Raw genomic sequence first — 27,127 nt, forward strand, 5'->3', positions numbered from 1 at the left:
GAATAACCACACACATGCATTAAATGCACAGGTAATAAATGTAGTCTTTTAATGAGAACTTGTGTTGTTCAGGGAAATAAAACTTATATAATAAAATAGAAAAATTAAATGAGATACATTTTAAAACTACTTCTAATAACAAGGTTAGTCAGTTGGGTACAGCTTCTGCAACTGATGACAAAAACTTCATAAAGTCCCTTAAGAACCTATGACAGCAAACGTGTGTGTACTCGTTTATTTATTTATTTTTTGGCCATCTCCATGGGACCTGGTCCAGTACAAACACTGCAGGACCTCATGGGGACCAAATCCTGGTCCTAATGAGGTAAGGCGTCATTTTGGAGGTCCCGGTTAAGGTTAGGAAGAAGATGAGGGATGAGGTTTAGCTTCAAAATGGATAAAAGTCAATGTTCTAAAGTCCTGATAAGCCTGTATGTATGTGTGTGCCTGTGTGTGTGGTTTTCATTTGCATACCTTGAAATTTAAAACAAAGCAAGTTCAAGTCTGCTCATTTTACTACCCGGGCACATGACAGATTAATTTTCATGAAGTCTGATCAGTGTGATGCAGTGAAGGTAAAGAGCTTCCTCCGAGTGACACAGTGACAGACAGGTCAGTAGAATCAGCAAACATACACACAGACACACACACACACAGGCTGGAAACTCATTCTGCTTTTCTGATGCTGGGTCGGGTTCCTCTCAGGGAGGAGTTTCCAGTCTCTCCGAGCCAATCAGGCCGAAAGGAAACAGGTCAGGTATCCGAAGAGGACCTCAGAGGGAGCGCAGGCCGGGCAGAGCAGCCACGCACAGCAGGAGGTAAGAGAGCACACACACACAGACACACACACACACACATACACACACCTTTAACCCTGTGAGATCACAGCCTTGTTGCACATCAATGTATAAAAGCAGAAATTCCAGCTACCTCTGAGTGTGTGTGTTTGTGTGTTTGAGTGAGTGTCGGAGCAGAAATAGGACAGAGCCATTTTAAGACGAGGACGAGTGTTTTCACAAGTGTCAGTGTTTAAAGAAGATGCTGTGAAATGACGACGCTCGCCTTCATAAAAATTTGTGGATATCATATCAGCGAACAGTTTGTGTTTTTGGTGTCATATGGTAAAATTTTCAGTTATTTGAATGAAGTTTGGTGTCGCTGATGAATTATTTAAGATCAGAAACACAGAGATCATTTACTTAAGAAGATCCAGAAATCAGAGAATATAATCCTCAATATTTGAGTGTAAAATATAAGTGTGTTGTTTCATTGTTTTTAAATTAGGTTTTGTTCTGCAGTTGAATAATTTCACTCGGTAGTGCAAGTCGTTTTAATTATAACCCAGAACCCTTAAAAATATGTTAAAATCAGGGTTCAAGCTTGTCATTATATTGACTTTTGCTGGTTTTTCACTGTTTCGTGCTTAAATGTTCATATTTTTGAATGGAGTTTGGTCCTGCAAGAAAAGTATTTCATTCATTTAAACATTTTTAATATTATTTTTGTTTAAACAACTTTAAAATATGTTTATAACAGGATAGCCGTGTTTCTAAAAACCTGTGAAGATGATATAAACAGGGAGATTTTTACTTTGTCACGTGCACAGAGATGAAGTGAAACCTGTTGGAGGGCGCTCTGTGTTTGTTTCTGTGCAGACGTACTGAAGAGGAATCAACAATGAAAACATAAAGAGATAAATAAGATCAAAATTACTAATGAGATAGAACAGAAATCTGGATTTCATTGTTTTGGGCTTAAACGTTTAAGTTTTTGAATGACGTTTGGTCCTGCAGTCACCAATCAATTCCCTCACTTGAACTTTCTACTGTAATATTTGCTTTAAAAACCAATGTGCAAAATGGGATTTGTGCTTTTTTATTGTTAACATATTAAAATTAGACAGTTTTCTATTTTAATTTGTCAGGTTTAAAAGTAAAACATTTATTAATACCTCACTGGAATATTATCATTACGACGGTTTCAAATTAGTGAGACTCAAGTGTCCTGTGCCTCAGTTTGACTGTGTTTTGGTCCGTCTCTGTGTGTGTCTGTCTGTGTGTGTGTGTGTGTGTGTGTGTGTGTGTGTGCCAGTGTGTGTGTGCCAGTGTGACCATGTGTGTCAAAGAGTGTGAATGTGTGTGTGTGTGTGTAGATAGAAAGCAGGTCCCCTCTGTGTATCACTCGTCTATTTATAGTGAGAACAAATCCCAGATATGAGAGGAATCCTTCTACCACTTACGAGGCAGCCAGAGAGAAAGAGAGAGGGGGCGGGGGGGGGGGGGGGGGGTGAGACAGAAAGAGAAAGAATGGAGAGAAGAGAGGAAACAAATCAGTGAGAGAGAGATAGAAAGTGTAAGTGAGCTGGAGAGAGAAACGTTTAAGGGTGTTTAAAATCAAGAATTAGACAATAGAGGGTTGTGTCATCAACAGGTAGGTTGCTTCTGCTCTGTGTGTGTGTCTGTGTTGGCACGCGTGTGTCTGTGTGTGTCTGTGTGTGTCGATGTGTACACGTTTTTAATAGCTGGGACATATTTCATAGCTTTTAAAAGGAATAATCTTGTCCCAAGTATATTTTCCCTGTTTTAGTCCGGGTGGTTCTCCATGTTGGTGGATGTGACATGGACCAAACCAAGTCCTGAAAGAATAGATGGTTCACCCTCGGAGATGGTTTCTGTCGTTTGAGCTCGTTGTCATCACGCTGGCGTTAGGTGTGTGTTAGTCTCAAGATGGCAGCGTTCATGTCCTGGGTATTTTGGCATCATTTCTGGATATTGGGAGGAAGTGAAGTCGCGTCGTCCATCTTTGTTTACAGAGCTGAAAACACGTGTAGCGTTATTGGTGCATCAATCAAGATCAGCATAGAGTTCCCACAGAGTCGTGTTTTACCGCTTGACGTCACTTTTCTTTAAATTCTACGATGGAATCCATAAAGCAGACGTTTGCTGAGTGTCGTCGTTCATTCACTCTTCTGTACGAGCAGCTTTACACACACACACGCGAGGAGAAGCAATTGTACCTGTGTTTATAAGTATGTGTATGTGTGTGCATACTGTACAACATGTGTGTGCAAGTGAAAGGGCTTGTGGGGCTTTGCAGAGCGGCGTCAGAGGGCAGCTGCAGCCCGAGTGTGTGTCTGTGGTTGTGTATCTCTGGGGGCGTCCAGGCTTTTGGTCTCATATCAAGGACGTCAGAGTGTGCGTTGTTGTTCAAACAGCACCGTGGCAACTGTGCTGCAGCAGAGACTCAGCCTCACTCAGCTTCTCTGCTGCTGCTGCATGTGAGCCACTTTAAGATAAGATAAATAGGACATGGAAACTTCTACCATCAGGAACCACTTGGGTCGGTGTTGATCTGCGAGACAGTGAAAAGAGGAGGGACTAAAACTGAACCAAGGCAACATGAGAGGATCCAATAAAAGAGATGTAAGAGAATGAACAAGGGAAACTTAAAATCTGTGCTGTTTCAAACCTTATTTCAGAAACACATTCATTGCGTTGAAGATCCACATGTTTTCTAAGGGTTTTGCGTATTCTTTATTGTTTTTGTTCACTTCTTTGCATTTTATTTTATTCTTGGGCCACTCTCCATGTTTTTATCGTGCAGCACTGCAGTCAATGCTGTTTCTTTTAAATATCATTTATAGAATAGACACAGAGAAATAAATCAAAAATAAATTATTTCATGGCATGAAAAGCTTTTCAAATAAACTATGGGATAGTTTTTGTGTTGGTCAGTCCTGAAAATGAATGAACAAGATAAACATTTAATCTGCAACAAGCATCTTAATTGTCACCATTGCAATAATTATACTGACATTAAGAGGTCATTTGGTGCAGATAGAATCAGGGAATAAGATTCTTTATAGGGTTTGTTTTGGTTTAAACTGAGGTCAGTGTGACAGATATTTACAGAGAGTAAATATATGTCTGCAGAAAACTGTGGAGTGTATTTATATTCACACTCACTGTACACTAAACCTCTACAGTACGCCACTAACTGTGCTGGACTTTTATTTTGACGTTCCTTATGTCTCAGGGTCTCATGAATGATTCAGAGAACGAGTCCTCTACCTGCATCCGTCGCTAAGCAACTGAAACGCTATCCCGGCCCTTTAAAACCACAGAAAGAGAGAGAGAGTCCCAGAACCCTCATTATAAACACACTGTTAGATCCCACTGTGCCCCTGAACAGGAGTTCCTGACCCGCTCTCCGTTTAAAGGGTCCGAGTCTCCGGCTGCCAAGAGAGGCGACTTGGCCGAAGCCACTTTCAGTTTCCTACCAAAAGTCTGAACTCTGTTGAAAACTTCCCGACACCTCCACCTCTTTTTGTAAGACTTGAATGGAAGAGCAGGTGTAGGTGTAAAGCAGCGTCTTTACACTGAGGACTGATTTAAAAATGATTTGACCTGTTTTGTTATTTTACTTGTCCACCGCGGTACTTGCTCAATATCCCCAAAACAAACTATAAAAAGTTTGGGCAAGCAGCTTTTCTCTTGTTGTGCACCAAAGCTTTGGAACAAGCTCCCACCGCGCATCAGACAAGCTTCTTCTGTTTTTACTCTTTCATTTTCTATTCATTGAAATGTTTTCCCAAGTCTTTGTTTTATTGCTAACATGTTCTTATTGATGTGTTATTTCACGACTCTGAGCTGCATTTTATGAATGAACGGTGCTGTAAAAATAAAAGTGTTCTAATCAATTCATGCAGAGCATTGACCGTTATTCACCCTGCCCCACCCTGCTGTCCTCCGCACTTCTTTTGCAGAGGACAGAATAACATTGTCAGTAATCTCACTGACACGTTCACAGAAAGACAAGCCACAACACTTGATTCCTTGGGCCTCATCTATTATATTTCCTTAATTACTATTATTAAGAATGTACTACTGGTCACACATCACAGGTTTTATGGATTAATCATTACTTTAAAGATCCAGTGTATAAGATTTAGGTGAAAGGGATCTATTAGCGGAAATGTTATATAAAATATTAGAGTGATGTTTTCACAAGTGTGTAATCATCCAACTGTACGAATTGTTGTTTCTTTACCCTGGAATGAGCCCTTTATATTCCAATACTTTATATTTAAATATATATATATATCCTCTCTACGGAGGCTGCCATGTTTTTTACAGTCGTCCAAACTGGACAAACTAAACACATTTGAGTTTGTGGAAGGGGAGGGGGAGGTGAGGGGTGTTCAGCTGCAACATGCAACTTCATTACTAAATTCTGCACACTGAAGCGTGTTATAAACCAGACATATGTACTTTTACACACACACACACACACACACACACTCTCAGCTAAATGTCTGATCTGTGCTTGCTCCAGGTCAGTGGACTCACTGGAAGGATTATGTCCAAACCTTCATCCAACGTCAGAGCCCTTCAGGTAAAACATTTTCATCTATAGTATCTGCATAATACAGTGTGTGTGTGTGTGTGTGTGTGTGTGTGTGTGTGTGTGCTTATATTCAATACTTATTTATTACTGTAATACTTTTTTACTGATTTTAATATTTTTACTATCCCCTTTGCTGCTGATAAACATCACATCATATAACATAATTGATCACATGACATCAATAAAAACTATCCCGGTTATAAAACCTGTTATAAAACACTCCTGACAAAATAAATAATTTATAATCAATTCAATAATGATGCAAGTAAAAAGTCACATTTAGGGAAACGTTATAAATGAGTCTAAAATTATATGAGATTGTTTTATATAATAATAATAATATTAACAATAATTATAAATGTATTTCTATAGCACTTGTCCAAACAAGGTTACAACTTATTTGTATATATAAACCAACTGATCATGTATCAACAGTAAAAAATACAGCAGATAAGAAATATAAAGTAGTATTAGACAGAGATACTCAAAGTGAACCTCAAAATTGAGTTAATTTAATGAATTACTTTCCAGTAGAGGTGAAAATGAATTCACCCTAACCCATTCTACCCTGATAATAATGAAAATACAACAAACACGGAGGCTTCAATCGTTTCCACGTTACAGTATTTATTGATAAAAGGCAAATACAGAGCTCTGACTGTGCATATACAGCACCAAGGCTTTATTAGTGCAGAGATGCAGCGAGGCGGAGGGATGCGCAGTCGTCTGTGTTTCTGTTGCGATGCCTCCACGTGTGTGTTTCCTTCTCGTCTGTCTCTCATCTCATTGTGCTCGTTTTCATGTCTAACCATGGGACAGGCATCAGAACAGAGGGGGTTTCAATACCAGTTCAGTACAAACATGAGGTTCTCGTAGTGCGGTCTCCACCAACAGTTTAAAACATAAACAAGAACAGCAGCACAGCTTCACATTAGAACTTAATGACATTTCATTAAAAAAAAAACCCACAAAAAAAACTTTATAGAAAACACTTCTCCTTTTAGGGTCACAGGTCTCCAGGCCATCCAAAAGTTTGTCTCTGAGATAGAAATACAGCACATGGACGACTTCAGGGTGTTTTATTCACTTGTAGGTTGTGTTAGAGGACAACGTGCACAAACGCAGAATCGAGAGGTCCAGAGTGACCGCAAACAATGGAACCATGTTTGTGGGTCTCTGAGGTTGTTCTGTGTCCCTGTGCAGTTGCTTTAAGTGTCTTTGTCGTCTTCTCAGGTCTCTTTGTGTTTGGTTACAGTCTCATCGTGGTCATTTTTCATCCCTTGGTTGTTAAAAGTCTCATTTCACTGGTTTACGGTCTCTTCGTGACCATTGAGATTCTCTTTGTGGAGGTGAGCGTCTCTGTTCGGTGGTTAATCTCTTCTAACTCGTTTAAAGTCTGCAGAGTCTCTCTGTGGTTGTTTAGTCTTGGTCGTTCAGATTCGGTCATGTTTAGGTTATTTAAAGTCTCTCTTTAGTCTGTCATAAAAAGTGCGGGATTTCAGGTGCCTAAGCAAGTAAAAGTACATAACACTGGTTTATAGCATGCTTAAAGAAAAGTTAGTACATATAACCTAACTAATGAGAAACGAATATTAGTACGGAACCTCTGGTAAAATGAATGAAATATAACCAGAAGAAAATTCCTTAAAGAGTTGATTAATGAAATGAATCAAGGTCACATGAGGTTTAAGTGTTAGGCCTTGTTTTTTCTGTCACTCTGTAAGAAAGCTGTTGGAAAAAGAGGAACCGATGTGAAAAGCAGTTGGAGATAAAAGTGTCCTGTGAGAAAGTGGAAGTGCAGCGGACAGCAGGGCGGGGCAGCGTTGATAGTGGTCAAACACTAGAATGTGTGTACGATATAATCTGTTTTCATTACTAAGACAATGTCTCGAAACTGCTAATTCATTGTAACGATGCCTGGGAGAGTCGAGAAGAGGGGTGGAGAGAGAGCGAGGAGTATGTAAAGGGTAAACTGGGGAGAATAGAGGTTCTTCTTTCTCGGCGGCCAAGCCGACCGACGGTGAAGGTCCTTCCCAGATGCGGACCAGAGACAGAGAATTCAGTCTCCTCTCAAAGCGTCCGCGGATCGTATCTGCAGTTTGGATTTAAGTATTCTGGGACGTCCAATATCTCAACAACGAGACAACTTAAAGGAGCTGTGGATTACAAAAAAATCTTTCTGTGGATACTTTTGCCTGCTCTTCCATTACAAAAGAGGATCATCGGACGAGTCGCCTCTCACCCTCTCTCTCTCTCATCATGTTATCAATTGTATTACAGTGTGCTGAAGTTTTTAGACTTCTATATTTTTACTCTTTACTTTTTAAACTTTGAAGCTTTGCCCCTGCTAATTCATCGCAGTAAATATTTTCATTAATAGTAGTTGTGGACATTGAATCTATGCTCAGTATGATAGTAAATGGATTTCTTTAAGGTTACTCTCGCCAGTCATTACTGAACAAATCCTTGGATCTTAAAAAAGCCACAAAACTAATTCATATAGTTTCTTTGTTGTCCAAGAGTCTATTTTAGTCGCTGAAAGTCTTTTGTGGTCTTTTTGGACTCTTTTTGGTTGTTATGGTCACTTTGTGGTCGCTCGCCGCCTCTTTGTCGTTGTTAAGTCTCTTTTTATTTGGTCAACGTATCTTATTAATAATTTATAGTCTGTGATCATTTGGAGTCTCTTCGTTCAAGTGACTTCCCAACAGGAAATGTTGACAGTCACTTGAAACAGAAGCCCTGGCTGCAGGATCCCACAGGTCCTGGTAGGTCTGCTCACTAACCCTTCCATGCTAAGCTGGAGCACGCTAAGCGTAAAGACAGGCAACAATCCCAGCCCAAGCGACATCACAATAATTACAAATCTTAGCAAACATGCTGTGAATGAGGCGACTCCTTCCAGAACGTCCTCTCTGAGCTTTATACCTTAATCTCTAGAAAAAAATAAATAAAACTCTCTGGTAGAACAACATCCAGCATCACACAGCACACACTCAGTCTGTACAGCTGTACAATGTCAGCATATATACAATACATTACAGAACAGTAGCATACAAAACACGTCTAATACAAAGATGTCAGGGCACGCAGCAGTAGAACATCAAGTTAGCAGGCCTGTGTGTGTGTGTGTGTGTGTGTGTGTGTGTGTGTGTGTGTTTTAAAAAGACAGACGTCTCTTTTAGGGACATGATGAGAACCAGGAAACATTGGTCATAATCAAAACAAGGCATTCTGAGGAAACAGCAGCCGTGCTCACACGCACGCACACACACACTGACAGGAAACTGAGTGTGTTTGAGTGATGAAAGTCCCTCATTGGCTCTTCTCCTCGTCCTTCAGGCTAATTTGAACATCCCGATGGGAGGTCTGCGTCCAGGGGCGGGACATCCTGTCAAGAGGAGAGAGGAGACAGTTGACACAGAGGAGGTGAGACAACACAACACACACACACACACACACACACACACACACACACACACACACATGAAAGAAAACATGTACTTGTAGATTTTCCAAATATTATGTTTGTTGTGTTCTTTTTTTATTTCAGGCTCATTCCCCAGAGCAGCCCAGCGTCGCAGCCCAGACGCCAGAGGAGAAGAAGGCGTTGCCTGGTGCGGTGAAGCTGCCCGGGCCTGCGGTGAACCTATCAGAGCTGCAGAACGTCAAGAGCGAACTACGATGGGTCACCAAGGATTAACACGTAGGTACGAGAGGTGGTCATTGTCAAATGAGTGCCCTCAGATTTCCTCTTAAATAAGCCGCTTGGGCTTAAAGAGTCCAAAGCAAAAGATGCAAATCAGAAACACAAGAGACCAGTTTACACAAATTTGGGAATTATGCAAATAGCATGTAACAAATCCACAAATACAGGTTTGCAAATACAGGGAAAGAAGCAAACTGGAATTTGAATAAAAAACAAGTAGAGAAAGGACACATCAACATGTCTGCAGTTTCTATATCCACTACTTCAGGGCAGGATATCGTGTCCAGTCCAAATACTGTATCGATGATGTCCCAATAACATATCGATTAACACAACAGTCTCATAATAACTGGTAATAATACTCATTTATCTATATATTCTATTTATATTTAGCTATTTAAAGCTAATTAAATACTGAAAAGTACCAAAAAAATGAAACTTGAAAATCCAGTTACCAGTGTCGCACCTAAACTGTTGGTGGATTTAAAATGCTCAATAAATATGATATGATAAATCCTGAGGTTCAGATCGACGATACTGTGACGCCACAATCATTTCATGCAGTGGTTGGAGCTCACCACTGGATGTCGCTGTGGTCTGCTCAGCCCCTATGTTTGGGTCAAGAAGTGTGTGTGTGTGTGTGTGTGTGTGTGTGTGTGTGTGTGTGTGTGTGTTGATGCCTGGTGTGTGTGGGCAGAGGGGGTTGAGTCAGGCTCTATATTTATACTTTATTAGTGTGTGTGTGTGTGTGTGTGTTTGTGTGTGTGTGTGTGTGTGTGTGTTTCTGTGTGTGTGACTTTCTCAGTGGGACACAGAAACCACAACATCCCAACACTCTGGCTGCGTCCTGCCCAAACCATGTGGGCGTACTGTGTGGGAGACAAATGAGGGAGAGGTGGAGGGAAAGAAGCAGAATCTGGCTGAAGTTTTACTCATAAACAAATTTGTCAGACGCAGTGCCGCTCTTTTGATAAATAAATAATAAATATCACTACAAACTATTTCTGAGCAGAGTCTGTATCTACACATTCACTGCAAAACTGTACACAGCAGCAGAATCCGAGTCCTGCAAGGCACAAAGAAAATAAACAAGTGTCTCACAACAAACAGTCCACATAAACTCAATCAAGCTGCACTAAATCGCAAACATAAGCCATTTTCAGACCTGCAGGTAAAATCTGGAGAGTTGGCTACGCAGTTTACCTGCAGTTTGCTTTTCACACATGCACAACGCAGCAGGAGGTTTTCTGCACTGACAAGTTCACAACAGCAATAAATGATCCACTTTACTCAGGTGAGAGGTGAAGCAGCCGGGCGCAGCAGACCGAGGCAGGAAGTGACGTTGAAAACAAACCACATGTTTTCCTATCATTATCTAGTTGGACAAAGGTCAGGGGTATAAGCTGCCTCCAGATCAGCAAATAGCAAAATTCTATTGCAACATCCAGGTTTCAACCAGAAGAGAACAATTGCTGTGCAACCACTTTTCTAAAAGTGGTTTAGGGGTCTGGTTATTTTAATTTAGCACGACAATGTGTTTCTTCAGCTCAGTCCTGTGTTTTAGCTGCCGTCTTAACCTCATATTCAACTGGACCTCAGAGCAACATCACAACCCAGCAGAGCTGTTGCTGTTTAACACAGCGTCGGCCTCCGAGACTTCTACGACTAAAACTCGGCTCTTTGAGATGGAAATGAGCAGAAAATCAAGATCAAGCCACAGAGAGAAGCTGAAATGAAACGGGTCAAGAGAGCAACACTGGAACTGCACACACACACACACACACACACACACACACACACACACACACACACACACACAGATGATAGATATTTTTTCAGAGCGGACATCTTGCCTCGCAGTGGTCAGCAGCTCTGAGGCAGCTAATAGAACTCCCTCACAATGTCTTTATCCATCTTTCTCCTGCAGGATCCCCCGGCCAGCCCAGGCGAAGGGGAGAGCTGATAATCTTCATAGACACAGACTTGCCCACTGCTACAGAAGGCTAACAAACTACAAGCTAATCCCAACATGTTCAGAGACACAAACAGCTCTCTGCGGAACCAGCGTCTGCAGAAAATCTCCGACATTTAACTTCTACTACCATCGAGAAGCCGGCATCCATGATGAACTCTCTTTCAACGAGTACGTCCAGCAGTTTGAAAAGTGTTGGATGATGCTGTTCTTTCATAATTTAATCAATTAAAAAGTGTTGTAAAGATGAAGAACGTGTTCTTGCTGCCGCTGAGAACTCTCTTTACGTTCAGTTGTAGTGCAAACAAAAGCAATTCTTTTATTTTAACTCTGGGTCATTTGGTGACGATCAACATGATGGACTGTGCTTCCTCTTCTATCACAGTCTTTTCCACTCTGTCAAAACTCTGGAGTGCAGGACTTTAACATATAAATGAACATTCAAGCCCTCGTGAAACAGGGTCACACAAAACATCTCTCAGCACCACAGGCGTTTTAAACCTGGCGTCCGTGGCAACATTTGTGCAGCGTGCGATTGTCGTCATGCATTTTACATCTACAAGCAATTCACTAGAAACAACAAGAGCGATGGAGCAAGCATCTAGCAGCATGGCGGAGTCTATGGCAAAAAAAGAAACGTCCAGATTAAAGAAGTAAATTGGCTTTAGGAGGAAGGATTTTACATTTCATATCATTTCTTAATGTTGTTCACATGTTGCAGCGTTTCAGATGAGTTGTGTGTGAAACTATGAGGTTAATGTTGTTGTTTCATGGTTATGATGATGATATCTTCAGGAAAATATGGCAATAAATCAAGATGGTTCCAAAAATTCCAACGTTTACTATTTATTACTGACTCCATCTTCTATAGGATTCTCTTTTTTTATTCTTTCCTGTCTATCTCAGGGTCGTTCTGTCCACCACGTTGCTCCAGAGTGAAATATCTGATGACATTTTATACAGACATGTGTCGTCTCCAGGGGATAAATCCTCCTGACTTTTGCTCACCACAGGGTTCACGTTTGACTGAAATGTCTCGCTAACCACTGGATGGATTGCATTGACATTTTGGTGGAGACATTTATGTTTGCCAGACGATGAACATGATTTCCAACAGCACGACCATTACTTAAAAGTTTGGGTTTCTACATCACGATCACTAATGTGCAGACTCTGGCTCCAAATAATGTCAAAAGCACAAGATGGCCGCACCCATATCCAGAGTATTTTGGCTTCATCTGTGTATAACAAGAGAAAAAGGAGACGTGACATCCATCTTTATATACAGCGTGCTAAACACCAGCAAGTCAGGATGCTACCGCAGCAGTTCTGAGTCTGAGTACTGCCTCACCACCAGCTCATGGCTGAAGACGTTTCCTCTTGCTCGCTGTCATTTAAAAAAAAACAATTTATAATCTCGCTGGTGCAGTTGACAGATGTTCCAGCCAACAGAGACGTCCCAAATGAGATGAGGACAGGACATGACAGTTAGGTTTTCAAGGTGACGTGATTAAAAGGGAAGAGACTTTCTTTTATGTTCTGTGTGTCGGGACATTGACAGTAAGAACAGCAGAAGAAATAATGCATGCACATATTTCAAGAATAAATATTAACCACGAAAACCCAGACAAATAGGCTTTGGGAGATTTTTCCGTTATTCTTGTGTCTCCAGCCGTAGTCTTTTAATATGTTCACACATAATGGGTCTTACAGGGTTTTAAGTAGGAGTTTGGTGCATTTACGAGCATGGAGTCTCTATGATCCTGAGCTAAACCTACAAATCCACCTGTTTTAAAGTGGAATGCCACATTAAAGCGCACACATGCCATCACACCAGGCCAGATAACCCCCGACGTCTCTCCCCCACATATCCATCATCACATCACATGTCCTTCTGCACACAGACACACACACACACGGAGCAGCTGTAGCTATGTTTAGCGCCCATCAGGTCACGATGGAAGAGAAACATTGGCGGTGTTTTAACAAGCTTACAGGAGGATCTGACATTGTGTGGAAACGATTAAAAACACTTGTCACGAGTGGCTTATGTGCTGAATTTTGATCGAGTGCAACCCTTCTGCAAAACATACACACACCTACACACACACAAAAACACACACATCTGTGAGTATGAGCTATTCAGAGACGACGATCACTACAAAATGTACTTTGCAGAGAATGTTAAACTGATGTGCATGTGTGTGTATTTATGGATAAGACAGCATCATTAAACTAGACTGTGAACTCATGAGCTAATACAGGAAATGAATCTGCCTACATCCCCTCTCCTCTATCAATCACAATGAGGTTAAATGCCTCTCAAAAGGGCACGAATAACTCCACCACGGATCGCTACGTGCTACTTTTGACTCGTGCAGAATCTTTGACAGCTTTGGGAAAACTTCCACGGGTTTGATATGTCCCTCTCGTCGAATCCGCCGCACTGTGTCTGTGTTTCTATTCCTGTCTCCATAGTGACAAGGGTGCAGATAGGTGCCGTGGCAACCGTGACCTGGAATCTTGGTCGCAGACTATAGCAGCTGTATTTACCGATGAGTTCATCCGCCGGGATAGACACTAAAACCCCGCCAGGCTCCCTTTTTCCTCTTCACACGTGTGTGTGTGTTTGTGTGTGTGTGAGGGGAGTGTGTTGATCCATGTAGCTGCTTGCTCGCTGGGTTGGTGTGTAAGCTGGACGCATGCATTTGGGTAACACTCCCTCCCGGAGTCAGCGAAAAGGGCAGCCGACACACACAATGCCAACTCAAGTGGGATATCACAGACAGAGACAAGAGACTTTGGGACGTACCATGTTTAGCGGCCGAAAGGGAGGGGGAGCTCACAAGACTGGCAGTTGTTAACCTTTCTATCGTGGTGTCACATGCTCACTGCCGCAGACGGAGCAGGACAAAAACACAGATGGAGAGTGCTCGACCATGGACACGCACTTCGCTCCCTTCACCACTCTTTCTTTTCCTGCTCCTCGCCTTCAACACCTCATTACCCTGCTAATGTCTAAAGATTCTCTCTTTGGTGACTACGTATTTTTTTGACTACACTCATTTTCCTGTGCTTCCATGTGTCATCCTCTAACTTCTTGAAGTTTCTCCATTACTCGCTTCCTTGCACCTTCCTGACGAGGATTTCATCTCACCCTCTTCTACCCCTCTATCTGACACCAGTTCTTTCACCTTTGCACCTTGCCTCCTCTCTTTTGGATGGATAGCTACTCTGTCCTGTACAGTTCCTCCCACAGAACCGGACTTCTCTCCGGGTTCCAACGCCTGCGCACCGAGAGGAAGATGTGTGATGTCGTCCTCGAGGCCGGCAGCGTATCCTTCCCTTGTCATCGTGCCCTCTTGGCCAGCTCCAGCGAGTATTTTTGGGCGCTGTTTGGAGAGACTACTGCAGAGAGATTAGCAGGTTCCATTAGCCTCCCAGCGCTAACACCTCAGGGTTTAGACGCCATCCTGGACTTCCTGTACTCAGGTTGGCTCAGCGTATCACCCTCCACAATCTCTGCCGTTCTGGAAGCAGCCAGGTACCTGCAAGTGGAGACAGCTGTGGCGATATGTGAGCGCTTTATGATCGATGGTTTAAGTGTCGAGAACTGCTGCTGCTATGCCAACCTGGCCGAACGCCACTCGCTTTCAAACGCACTTGAGGCTGCCAACCAAACCATTGCTATAGAGATTGGGAAATTGCTGAAGGAAAGCAAAGATGATCTCCTCGAGCTGAATATCCAGTCGCTGATGTCAGTGCTCGAGGCTGATGAGATACCTGGCATCAAGGAGGTTGATCTCATAAGGCTGGCTTTGGATTGGCTCAATGAGAATGGACCCCTCCCGCTGCTGAAATCAAACCTTCTTCTTAGTCGTCTGCGCTTCGGATTGGTCTGCGAGTCCGATCTCGCCAACCTTCATCACAGAGCCATGGGCACACCTTTAATCAGAAGTCAGCTGACTCGAGCTTTGGAGTACCACAGGATGGGTTCAGCTCAGCCGATCAGACAGAGCAAGCAGTCAACACTCAGAGCATCGCCCAATCGTGTGCTGCTCGTGGGTGGAGGGTCCAGCGCCGATTGTCCAGAACGGCAGTTGTTGGCGTTTGATCCAAGATGCATGAAGTTTTCATATGTGAGTTCCTGTCTTCCGCTGCAGCTGAGAAATCACTGTGTGTGCTCAGTGGGAGGTTTCCTCTTTGTGATCGGAGGGGAGGAAGTTAAAGAGGGTGATGAGGATGGAAAGAAGTCCGTCACCACATCAACAACCAACCAGGTGTGGCGGTACGATCCACGCTTTGACTGCTGGGAGCAGGTGGAGTCCATGCTAGAGAGGCGGGCACAGTTCAGCTGCTGCGTGGTGGAGGACGTTATTTATGCCGTCGGGGGACGACACATACGACCGGACACCAACACATACACCTCGGTCGCGTCTGTTGAGTTTTATGACATGACCACAGGAGCATGGAGGAAGGGAGCAACGATGCCTCGCCCTCTTTATGGCCATGCATCCACTGTGCTTGAGGACAGCATCTATGTGTCCGGTGGCCTCCCGGGCAACCAGGGCACCATCCAGGGCAGTAACCATGGTGATAACCCGGATGAAAACAGGGAGAGCAGCAGAGAGGTCTTGTACTGGGACCTCAAAGGTCGAGTCTGGGAAAAGAGGGCTTCCATGTCAATCGCCAGGTTCAGTCACCGCTTGGCAACAGCCCACGGTTACATCTACGCCCTGTTGGGGATGTACGAACCTTTCTGCGATATAGAACGATATGATTCGCGCTCAGACCACTGGACACGCCTCCGACCGCTTCTTATTGGATCCTTCAACTACGGGATGGTTTCGACACCATCTGGGAATCTGCTGGTATTTGGAGGGAGACGATGGAGCGACGGTCAAGAGGTGATCATGAAGAGTGTGTTGGAGTATGACACAAAGAAAGACAGCTGGAGAGAAATCTGCCAGCTACCCAGACCTCTCACTGGGACTGAGTGCACACTGCTTCCCCTGCCAGACTAAAGTGTGCAGGGAAAACCTTCTAATCTCAAAATGCTGAGCATGAGTTTTGAAATAATATCATAAGCTGGATTCTCAATTTTTGTGTGACATTGTTTCAAAGTCTTCCCGATAAGCGAAATTACTCTTGTAGGAGAAGTTTGATATTAATAATGAAGCCAGCACCAGGTTATCTTAGTTTAATATCTTCCCATAAGTAGAGACTGTACAACCATCACACACAAGAGGGAATAGAGACGTCCAAACAGGAGATAAACGTGATGAAGGAGGAGGAAACAAGAGCTGAATATTTTATAGAAGTTGGAGATAAAAGTTCTGCGCATGTGACATTCCTGTTTGTTTCATGAATAATTTACGTTTTCTAAAAGATAAAGTAAGAGAAGCCAACCGATGATATCAAGTGACTTTTTTTTCTATCTGCACCGGCAATCAAACGGGAAACATGGGCTGAAGCCGCAGAGCAGAAGAAGCATTCGCTGGGAATCATATGCATGATTTGTGGCTATTAGCTGCAGAATTCATGGGCTTTTAAAGTTGTACCTGAATACTTTCTGTAAAAGATGTTTTATAGTATTTGGAGGTAATATTTTTTTTCCAAAGTTTGTAATCCTTGTCAACTTCTAAGTGCAACTTTTTTTGCAGTGTAGTGAACGTGTGGTGTTCAAAATGTTAACATCTTTACATTAAGAAATCATCTTTGTTGACTATTACCATGAGGAAATAATTACATTTACTGCAGAATTGTCCAATTATACATTCCAATTGGTGATTAACATGAATTAATGAATACGTATTATTAATTACGACAGAGTGAATGAAGTTACACCTGCTAAATAAGATCATTAACCCCTGGAAAAAATATTTTAAATTACATTCATTCAATTACTTGTTAAAAACTGAAATGCCAAATTGATATATTGGTAATAGTGTTTATTTAATTCATCTCCGTTTAAGCTCGAGTAGTATCCTACCTTAATGTCTAATTTACTGCTGCAGAGCTAATTATCTCTGTCCTGCTCGTCCACAACTCGTTAAGAACAAAAAACACAAAAACACCTTCGTCCAAATGATCAAACTTTATTGATCCACCCTCTTCTCCCTCTCCGACAGCAAAATAAATACTGCTTTTATACCATTGTTTAGAGCTTTAACATGAAACAATCTTTACTCAATTATAATCTCCTCCAAAAAAGACCTGATAGAGTTCGAGAACATGATCCAAGACACTTAGTTTGCACTCTACTAAGAGAGATCTACTGCATCTAAAGATTCAAACACAAAACAGAAAAAGGAATATCGTGTTTTATCTACAACAAAGACATGCGACTACGACCAACCACGGGCAGCAGCATAGAGAGAGCATTCAAACTGAGTGTGCTGTGTGCTTATTAGTGTGCGTCTGTTTATGTGCGTGTATGATTGCTTTCATAGTTTTGTGCAGCGTCTCTGAGTATCAAGTCATTTGGCAGCAGCGTACAAATAACAAACTAATATATTTCTATTAGATCCATACTTCTTATGCAAATATTTCCTCATATTCTCCTTGTTGCATGCAGGGTACAGAGACACAAACAGTCTCTGAGGAAAAGTCCACCCTCGGAAACCTTTACACTGTTAAATAAAGAATAATCAATGAAACTATCAGGGGATATACGTGTTTTTAGGATTTTTTTCATTGTTACATAAACAGTGTTAAAGAGTTCTTAGCGTGAATTGCTCCTTTTAATGTTTCCTATGGAGTGTGCATGCTCCAGGTCCAGCCAAGCACAGAACGAATCTCTACCGAAACAGAACTAGTTTCTCTAAAACTAGATAGAAACGAATTTCAAGCAGATTTATAAAAAACAATGAACTGTGCTCATTGTTCTCTGCTGTAACTGTCACTCTACAGAAAAGTATCGTCACAGACATCAAGTGTGAAGCTGCGTTTCCACCTCAGAAAGTTTCCCCAGGAATTAGGAACCTTTGCGTCTGCACCGCAGGGACCAGGGTCGAAATTTAGTTCAGGGAAAATCTCCTTTACCCCCAGAAAGTACCAGCTTGGGAGGGGCTTGCAGCTCTGATGATGCAAAATTTGGTCGAATACTGCAACTCCAATTTCAACTAATCAATTTCCGCAATAACTCATAAAATCTGTTTCCTTAAATTCAGCATTCCAGGGCCCAAAACAAAATCTGGGATGAAAAAATTCTCATACTCATTGTCGTCTTTTTTCCGATCATGTGAATCGGATCCACGTTTGGTGTCCTTTGTTTACATATATTTTATATATAAATATATATATATAGCGTCATTGTCATCATACAATTTTATGCATTACCGCCACCTGGTGGACTGGAATTAAACAGCTTGTTGTAGCTGTGGGTGTTTCATACATCAGCAGGATCATTTGATCTTCAGACCGCGGTGGAAACGCAGGCAGACAACGCGGCTTAAGGCATGATGGGAAACCATGTGTGAGGCTATTAGACCACAGTCAGTATGGCACAAAAAGCAGAATGAAATACTGTGATGTCAGCTCATGGACACACGGCTCTGAAATCTGTCGAGCAGACAAACATCGTCCAGAGAAACTTGTGTCAGTCCCTTATGTCCATGGAGAGTATTTTAGGCAAAGAGCGCAGAAGCAAACACTTAATGCTTTAGAATCGCTGTTTCTTCCCCCCGCAGCAGTGGTTCAACCAATCAGCTCGTAGACTGACGTGACGGCACTGAGGCGTCTTCCCAGAAAACCGTCCTATTGCACCTGAACGCCGCGGCTGCTGAATCAAGTTGCCCTTACTTCCCTCTTTAGAAACAGTCCATCGCTTTCTGCATCTTTCGCTGATCGAAACGTCGGCTGCAGTTTGTTCAACTCCTTCGGGAATTGCGAAATGAGGAGCTTAGGTCATCGTGTGTGCGGTTCTGTGTGTGCGTGTCAGTGTGTGTTTTACAGGTCAGACATGGGTCTCGATGTAGGAGTGTGTGTGAGAGAGCGAGGGGGTCAGTGGCGGGCCGGGGTCTGATTCGGCGGCGGAGTTTGGCTCTTGAGAGAACAGCTCCTGATAGGCTCTCTTCCACTCCTGGAACTCAGCCGACGACAGCTGGGGATTGGCCAACAGCCTGTCAATCAGCGCTAGCTCCCCCTCCCTGTCCTATGGGGATGCAGAAACACAGGAGGAGCGGGTCACTTTTTAATTCTTCCTTTTCAACCACCTATTCTTTTAAAAACGCAGACAAACGAAAAGCAGAGACACACACTTAAAGGGATACACCGAGTTTGGTGACATTTGACATCAGAGAGTTTGTTTGTTAGAGCAACTGTGAGTGCTGCACACGGCGACACACTGCAGACTTTTTCAGTAAATACATCACATACTAATGCTTTAGAAATCTGTTGTAAGCCATTATTAGACCTACTTGAGTTGCCAGATCGTAAAAGATCATATTGGCTGGTGTTTATCGTCCTTCAGCATAAAACAGCTCTTTCATTTGTCACAGAAACGGCTTCATCGGGACCAGAACCCATTTATTAATTTACTATTATTATGGTTATTGAAATAATATTTAAGTTATTGACTTTCCTGTTTAAATTGACTAATTTTCACCTTTATTTTCAAAATGCAAAAGACTTCCACTTAGCTCGGCTGGTTTGAAGAACAATTTGTGAATCTGGTTACTTAAAACAGATTTTACTCTTTTACAATTTATTCTTTTGCATTTAGATTTACAGTGTGTCGTACACTCAGTATGTTCCATTGTTATTATTGTCTGAAACTGAAAGTCTGCACCAGCTCTGCTTGTTATCAGTTTATTGTTTTGGTTCAGATTAGACACATGATATGATTCGGAAAAAAAAATTTGCATCTTCATTGTTTCCATAGCAACCAGAGCAGATGAGTTACCGCTGCCTGTACACACAAGTAAAACGGCATCTCTCGTAAATGGCGATTTTGGGCAGAGGCGACGACGCGGGCGACACGGTCGACTTTGTTGTCTGCCGTGTGGTCTCGTTACTTTTCATCCCAACTCCCCCTGAAACTCAGTGTATTCCTTTATGAAACGCAGGACAGGGCACAGACACGTAAGCTCCTCCACCCAACTCATACCAACAGACACGAGGCAGCCAAAGCCACAGATCCTCCCCCAAAAAAGTAGCTACACACACAAGCGACAAAAGCCCCCCCCCAACGCCCCCTCGACCAAACCGTACCCGTCTACGAACACGGAGGAGGCAACAAAGATACAAACTCCAGAGACAAGAAAAACAACAGCCACAGCAAAAAAAAAAAAAAAAAGACGAGCCACTTGCAGGCACCCAGCCTGAGGAACACAACCACAGCTCATGTAGCATAAATCCACAGATGGCTGCTCGACGGAGCTCGAGAGAAAAGACTCACAACAAAACCGAGGAGACAGACTAAGACAGATGACACCACTGAAACTAACAGAGACATTCTCCAGCCCGGCTCAGTGTGTGTGTGTGTGTGTGTGTGTGTGTGTGTGTGTGTGTGTACATTATGAGCAGAAATGAGCAGTGAATCACAACTAGCTCCATAAAGTGAGATGCAACCCGAATATTTCAGCCCCTATACGAAAAACAAAAAAACATTCATCTGAAGCAGAGGATCAAGAACTGCGGAAATATTTGAATGTGACATTTTAAAGTTATGATTTTTGAGATTTCCAATAAAATCAAACCACAATTTTGATTTACGGTTGAAAAATTTTCAGCAAATACAACAAATATTTCCTGTGGCTTCTCATCCACACTGACAGTCAGCGGTGGGATGTAACAAAGTACATTTATGTACTGGTACTTTTCACTTTTACTCCATTACATCAGCAAATATCTGTATTTTCTACTCCGCTACGTCTTTTGTTCACAGGTTGAACTTAGACTCAGCTATAACAGTATTTATTAAAGAGTGTTTAAGAGGTATACGAGAGTCTAAAATATACTTGAATGTAACAAAATGTACTTGTAGTACTCAAGTAGAAAAGTTAATGTGGTACTTTTAATGACGTACATTTTTGTCAAAGTTTACTTTGAAAAACGTTTGAGCACTTCCTCCACCACTGCTGAAAGCCTTCAAATGGCTAAACAGGGACCGGCTTTTATTTTGAAGCAGGAAACAATATATTTGTAATATATTTATAAATAAACTAATGTTCCATCCTAAGTGTTTGTGCACATTCACTCCTCCTGGTCTCTGTGTGTTCACACCGTGGAGAGAAGAGCATGAACCAACCTTCAGCGTGGAGGTCAGAATCCGCAGGCGATGCAGACGATCGTTGAGCTGAGGGTCGGCGGCCCGTCTGAGGAACGACTGCCTGAACTCCGACTGACCTTTGGCCTCTGAGCCGCGACCTAAAGGGCAAACCCCGCCCTGCTCGCAGGCCCGAAACAGGTCGCCGAGGGACGCACCTTCACTGCCACCTTCAACGAAGAAAGAGAGTCTCACGTTTCGTTCAGATGCTCCGATAACTCTGATTGAGTTATCTCTCAGAGCAGCCACTAGAGGCAGCACCACGCATGATAACACTCCGAGTATAAGAAAAATGACTTGTGATGGTAAAATCCTGTTCAGCCTCAGGGACGTCCTCTCCACTTTTTCCATTTCCTCTGCTTCATGCTGATTATTATACATCGTTCAAATCTCAATTTTCTCTAATAATCCACCTGATTACATATATTAGTCTTGTTTACTATTTCAGTTACTTCCTGTACGCTGCTGGACTCACCTTGGCAACCAGTGCACCCACGTCTCATTAGCCTCATTAGAAGAGTGTGTGAGTGGAGTGCGTGTGTGTGTGTGTGTGTGTTACCCTACTTGATACCGACAATGATTATAATGCAAGTGTGTCCGCCCGAGAGCGTTTTTATTTCTGGAACATGTATTGACGTCAAAGTCTTCACCTTAAAAAATCTTTTCAGTCTCTGGTGGTTGTCAAGACTAATTTCTGCTTTCACCTGACGGCCACCAGCCCGCCCACACACGCACACACACACACACACACGCATTACAACACGACACAGAGTGCATTATCTTTGTGCGCCTCACCACATGCATGCTCCTGGGTGGACTCACCATTGTGCGTTTGATGCACTTCTTTCGCAGGAGGCGTCAGGAGTGTGTGTAGGTTGCTGTCTCTTGGCAGCGTGAAGCTGCGGGGTTTCCCTCCCTGGGTTGCCATAGGAATCAGCCTCTGCATCGCCATGGGCAACGGGACATTCCTCTGTGCGGGGAGAGTGTAAACGGCACCGGCCGTCATGGTCCCACCTCCAGGACCGGGCTCAGCAAACACTGCATCCTCTGTGGTAACAAGGAACAATAACAGAGATCTTTAATTTCTGTCTTTTCTGGTCGAAATAGAATCATCTTTAAAGAATCACTGATACATAAAGTGTATGAATATATGAATATTGAGTATCGCAAAGAACCAAACCTCAACATTGTCTCATGCATGTTTAGAAGATTGTCTGAGCCGCCTCATAAATGTCTTTTGAACGTCACTTGTCATGTCCATGAAGTCTCTGGTTGAACGGGACATTACCTAATGGTCCGGTTTGTAAGTAGTGCAGTCCGGCCTCGGTCAGCGGCGTCTCAATCAGGTCCTGCCAAGAACGTCTCTGAGACGACGACGAGCGTCCCGGGGAGCCCGTCTCGCTGCTGCCCCCTGCAGGACTGGAACGGTACTGTGGGACGCAATAGTAGAGACAGACAAAAAGTTTGTAAATGTAAATAAATGAATGGAATTTTTAATCTGATCTTAATAAAGAAGTTGGTTTAAATTATTTAATTCATTGAAGTCTGCGTCAGACACATGGACGCATTGTCTTCTTGTTTTAGTTAAAGAATAAATTTACCACAAACTCATTTTCCTTTATTTGAAGACAAACACCACACACACCTCTACAGGATCACATCTGTATTGCACGTCGCTGCTGTTGCTGCCCCCTGGTTTTCTCCCGCTGTGCGTGGTGCCTCCCCCTAGAGGACCAGGGTGGTACTGCGGCTCGGCGGCCACGGCAGGTGGCTCGCCACACAGGAAATCCTCCTGGGAGGAGCGTGAGCGAGACGTCTCAGTGGAGGACAGTCGAGTGGTTCGGCCTTCCAAGTAGGCACTCATCTGACGGGCGAGAGGAGAGAGCGAGGATCATTGACACACTTTAAAAAACGGATGTGATCACCTGACGACTCGTGATTTCCAAAAATATTATCTCTATCGTGGCATGTGTGTGGTGACCCTGATCCATCAAACTAAAGTGGTGCGGTTAAGTTTTTTAGTTTTCCAGTTTATCCAAAACTGCAGAAAAAGAAAACAAAAAATGCCCCAAGACAAAGATGTTAAATGTAGAGCAACCAGTTTCTGAGCCAATTATAGCGACAATTATCCCAAATGTGACCTTAAAGACTCCCTGGAGGTTTAATCGGCGATAACGTCAGCTGATAAAATGGACCGTGGAGAAGCACTGAGCATGAATTTTGCCTTCAAGTACAGTACAGGCTTCATACGAGCGCATGACACAGCTGTGTGTGTGACTCACGGATGGAGGCCGTGGGTAGGTATCGTACGGAGGTGGGGGACTGTCCTGTTTGGGGCTGGAGGTGGTGTCATCCTCATGCTCGCTCTCACTCCAGTAATCTGCTGTAAACCCACACACAAACTGTCAGAATCTCAAAGATATCATCTATCCACGTTTAGATCTCCACAGAAATATCACACAAAGATCCTAAATACAACACAGGAGGTAGAAAATTAACCAAAGTGAATTTACTGCGTATGTTTGGAAGTTAAAAACACTGTCCTGCAGCTTAGATCTGCTGAAGTTCCCTTCAGCAAGTCACTGAGCAGAACCCTCACCCTGCTCCTGACGCATCCTCTCGCGCTCAGCGTAGCCCACAGCGGCCATGTTGAGACGACTCAGCCATCTGACAGAAGAACAGAGCATTTTAAAATACATAAACTTTATTATATTAAAGGATCTAAATTCAAAGGATAAGAGAAGAGGGGAAAAAAGTATATTTAAATCTAATGATGGGAAAACAGCTGCATTAGTAAACCACTGTTTTATCAAAATAGCATCTTTAAACAAATAGTTATTATATTTATATGTCCTGGCAAAAATGTGAATGAATAAAATTAAGTACAATTACGTGACAACTGTACAGAATAGGTTATTTAAATTGAGTAATTAAGCTAATTCATAAAATGGTTCAATTTACTTTATTTCACCCTCTGTGGAAATATATTGCAAATGTTTTCAGAACCACTCCTCCAATATAGAATCTGGCCTCTTTCGTTCTTTATGTTATTTATGTGTTTGCCGATGGTAAACAGGAAGCTGCTCTCCTGCCACACACACACACACACACAGCTGGGAGTTTGCCCTCGGCATAACCTTCGTCCACGTTTAGCACACGCTGCTTTACCTGTTCATGTCATCCACTCCATCTGCTGCAAAGTAGAAACTCTTGACCTTGGGGTGACAAGCTTTGAAAGCACTAGAGAAACAGGGGGAGATGTTTTTTTTAAAGAGCACATAGAGTAAAATGCACATGCAAAAGTAAATACACATAAATATGCAATCATGCACTTACTACTTCTTGCGACATTCACTGGCCCTGTCGATCTTGAATTCTGGAAGACTCACAAAACCCTCAGCCTTCTCATCCTGCACAGAGAAATGAACAATATTATTAATAAGAAAAAGGAAAAAGCTAGAAGGGAAGTGACAGATTAAAGAAAAATCACTATCTTTCAAAACAACGGCCGTCAGCTTTCCAAATAATTAATATAAATACAAACCATGAATGAACAAGACCCAGATTATGACAAATCACACATTAGGAAATATAATATATGTCACATTTATTGTTGAAATAGACGAATAAATAAAATCTGTGGCCTTGGTCCCAACTGGCTTGTGATTGGATGAGCCGGGGTCTGAACGGGGCCCGAGCCTCACCTCCTCGTTGATGTACCAGTACAGGCAGTTGTCCTTCAGAACAAACCAGTACTTCTTCCACTTCTGGGAAAAATAACCCTTGGCGTCTCTCTTTCTCCACAGCCAGCCCTCGCAGTCTCCTCTGCCCAGCGCCTTGCAGGAAACACGCCTCCGACTCAGGGAGGCCAGACCTCGTCCTGGAACGACGCGCAGCAAACGGCAGAGAATACAAATTAGAATCAGCGTAGCACTAACTGCTCATTTTAGCCCTTTTGACGTGGTAAGAATAAAAGCATTCATGAAACACCACGTCCTAATGTTCCAATGATTCTTGGCAAGATTTCCGAGTCTGGATGTGAAGGAACACTGCGGCACTGCAGTAAGGTGAGAGGTGTTTAATACAAACTGCCTTTTCCTTCTGGCATAAAAGCCCTGTAACATTTTTCTCAGCAGGCTCCTCATTAGAGATTACCGAGGAGAGTTGGCTCCCAGTTGCCGGAGAAACTTTTATTGTGCTGCATCCTGAGTCTTGCAACTCAATATTCCATTTATTTCTGTGGAGATTGAAAGTGCAGCGTGTGGTGCATCTCTAGAGGAGAGAACTTTCTCCAACAGTGCAAGAGACAGGACGATTAAAGCTCAAACATGCAGCGCGAAAAGAGGAGAATGTGGAGATTAATAACTTAAACACTCAGATAGAGAAGAATCTGTAGGTCAAACTGTTTTTTGTGCAGCAGCCTCAGCCCAGACTATAAACTGATACCATCACTAAAAGCTCACGGCTGAGGCAGAGACTTATTTTAATAAAATAAAGATCATCTCAGCCCAGAGAACAGGAGTAACTAATATTTCATTACCTGTTTGACAAAGCGGCCGCTCGCTGCATTTAAAGCATCGATATTTCTTTGTTATCATTTCAAAACTTTGCTCGAAGCAAGTAAACAAGGCCATTGTAAGAAAGAGTGCAGATGGAACTGAAGCTTTCGGAGTTTCTCACGAAGGCAGATGGTGAAACGAGTGAAAGGCCAGGGGGAGAAATATAAACACAACATGTCGATCTGTTAGTGCGGTGGACGGTTCGGTCAGGGAGGAGGAAAGTTGCGAAAAAGGCCAATCAGTGGGTAAAATCACCCAAAAGAACAAATGTAATATGAAACTACTAATCATGGTGTGAACCGTTTGTACAAAAGTAATGAGAGAACTGACAAAACTGTGGTTTTTATGCAACATTTGACCAAAACATGAGTCGTTTTTTTTGTGCCCTCTCACGTAAAAGAAAATGCTGAGTCACTGGATTCATCATCTGGACTAAATGTACAGTACACAGCAAACAGTCAGTCCAATCTGGACTCACCAAAAATCTGTGAAATGAGCACGACGTGTTAAAATGCAAATTCGCTGCATGTGAGGAAAAAAATTATTTAGTCCTGACTACAAACTGATTTCGTTGCAGAGGCTCGAGCTGAAGCAGATAAATAATTGAATAACTCCAGCAGGATAAACTCCCAGCGGGCAGAGGATATAGATCGGTGCGGTCAGTGAAGTTTTAATTTACGTTTACCGGTTGAACGACACAAAAAACTGTGATTTATTACCACCAGTGTATGAATATATTGTTCATTAATGCCCAAAAAAAGACAGTATTAGAGTGATTGTGAGGAATAATTACATTTGATTCTGGGGTTAACGAAGATTTTGCAAAAGAATGAACAATTATAGCGTTTTACACTGTGTGACGTTTACTGAGCAGCAGCGCCCTCTGCAGCCACACATGCTGACACATGATGTTGGACTGTGTCAGAGCCAATACGTGTTTTTTTTGTGTCGGGAGAAAACAAAGTCTGTCGATGTGCTGACTGCGTATTTCCCGCTATTACTTCCTGAACCAGAGGCTTCTATGTTACAAAAGTTGCGTATTGTAGTGTTAATATGGAAATGTACCAAATATGCAGTGGCTCCATCTCTAATGGCGAACCAGTGACATTTTGGGAAAACTGTGATGGCATCTGTCTCTGCTTTATGACATTTATTGCTAAATCTTGAAGATAAATACACACTCCCTCTGTAAGTCCGACGCACTGCAGCGTGGT

The 27,127-nt window shown here is 42.7% G+C and overlaps 3 protein-coding genes across 12 annotated transcripts in view; 2 read left to right on the forward strand and 1 right to left on the reverse strand.

The window, feature by feature from the left end:
* The first annotated feature begins 655 nt into the window (after window positions 1-655).
* Window positions 656-25,346, forward strand: smpx (small muscle protein X-linked). 9 transcript variants are annotated; one of them, XM_020103207.2, is made up of 5 exons: window positions 656-818; window positions 5,335-5,394; window positions 8,746-8,832; window positions 8,957-9,109; window positions 25,161-25,346. In XM_020103207.2, exons 2-4 carry the CDS (start codon window positions 5,359-5,361, stop codon window positions 9,104-9,106), a joined length of 273 nt encoding a protein of 90 aa, XP_019958766.2. In that variant the 5' UTR covers window positions 656-818; window positions 5,335-5,358; the 3' UTR covers window positions 9,107-9,109; window positions 25,161-25,346. The 9 variants fall into 9 exon arrangements, with proteins under 9 accessions (XP_019958766.2, XP_019958764.2, XP_019958762.2 ...); XM_020103205.2 differs by lacking the exon at window positions 25,161-25,346 and adding an exon at window positions 9,918-11,914 and having other exon boundaries at window positions 8,957-9,113; XM_020103203.2 differs by lacking the exon at window positions 25,161-25,346 and adding an exon at window positions 11,040-11,914 and having other exon boundaries at window positions 8,957-9,113.
* On the forward strand, window positions 13,926-16,242 carry LOC109639627 (kelch-like protein 34). Its single transcript, XM_020103199.2, has one exon. The coding sequence runs from the start codon at window positions 14,306-14,308 to the stop codon at window positions 16,106-16,108; it is 1,803 nt and encodes a 600-aa protein (XP_019958758.2). The 5' UTR covers window positions 13,926-14,305; the 3' UTR covers window positions 16,109-16,242.
* Window positions 18,667-27,127, reverse strand: part of cnksr2a (connector enhancer of kinase suppressor of Ras 2a) — a 31,400-nt gene continuing 22,939 nt past the window's right edge. The window contains exons 15-24 of one of the 2 annotated variants that reach the window (XM_069512716.1): window positions 25,059-25,234; window positions 24,691-24,764; window positions 24,523-24,594; window positions 23,954-24,021; window positions 23,637-23,737; window positions 23,000-23,218; window positions 22,643-22,784; window positions 22,177-22,401; window positions 21,337-21,524; window positions 18,667-19,239 (exon numbers count right to left, since the gene is read on the reverse strand). In XM_069512716.1, coding sequence (XP_069368817.1) covers window positions 19,042-19,239; window positions 21,337-21,524; window positions 22,177-22,401; window positions 22,643-22,784; window positions 23,000-23,218; window positions 23,637-23,737; window positions 23,954-24,021; window positions 24,523-24,594; window positions 24,691-24,764; window positions 25,059-25,234 — 1,463 coding nt within the window. In that variant the 3' untranslated portion in view covers window positions 18,667-19,041. The remainder of the gene's footprint in view (window positions 19,240-21,336; window positions 21,525-22,176; window positions 22,402-22,642; window positions 22,785-22,999; window positions 23,219-23,636; window positions 23,738-23,953; window positions 24,022-24,522; window positions 24,595-24,690; window positions 24,765-25,058; window positions 25,235-27,127) is intronic. The other variant, XM_069512715.1, reaches the window with a different exon arrangement.

The sequence above is a fragment of the Paralichthys olivaceus genome, chromosome 17 (assembly GCF_024713975.1).
Source record: "Paralichthys olivaceus isolate ysfri-2021 chromosome 17, ASM2471397v2, whole genome shotgun sequence".
Lineage (NCBI taxonomy): Eukaryota > Metazoa > Chordata > Actinopteri > Pleuronectiformes > Paralichthyidae > Paralichthys > Paralichthys olivaceus.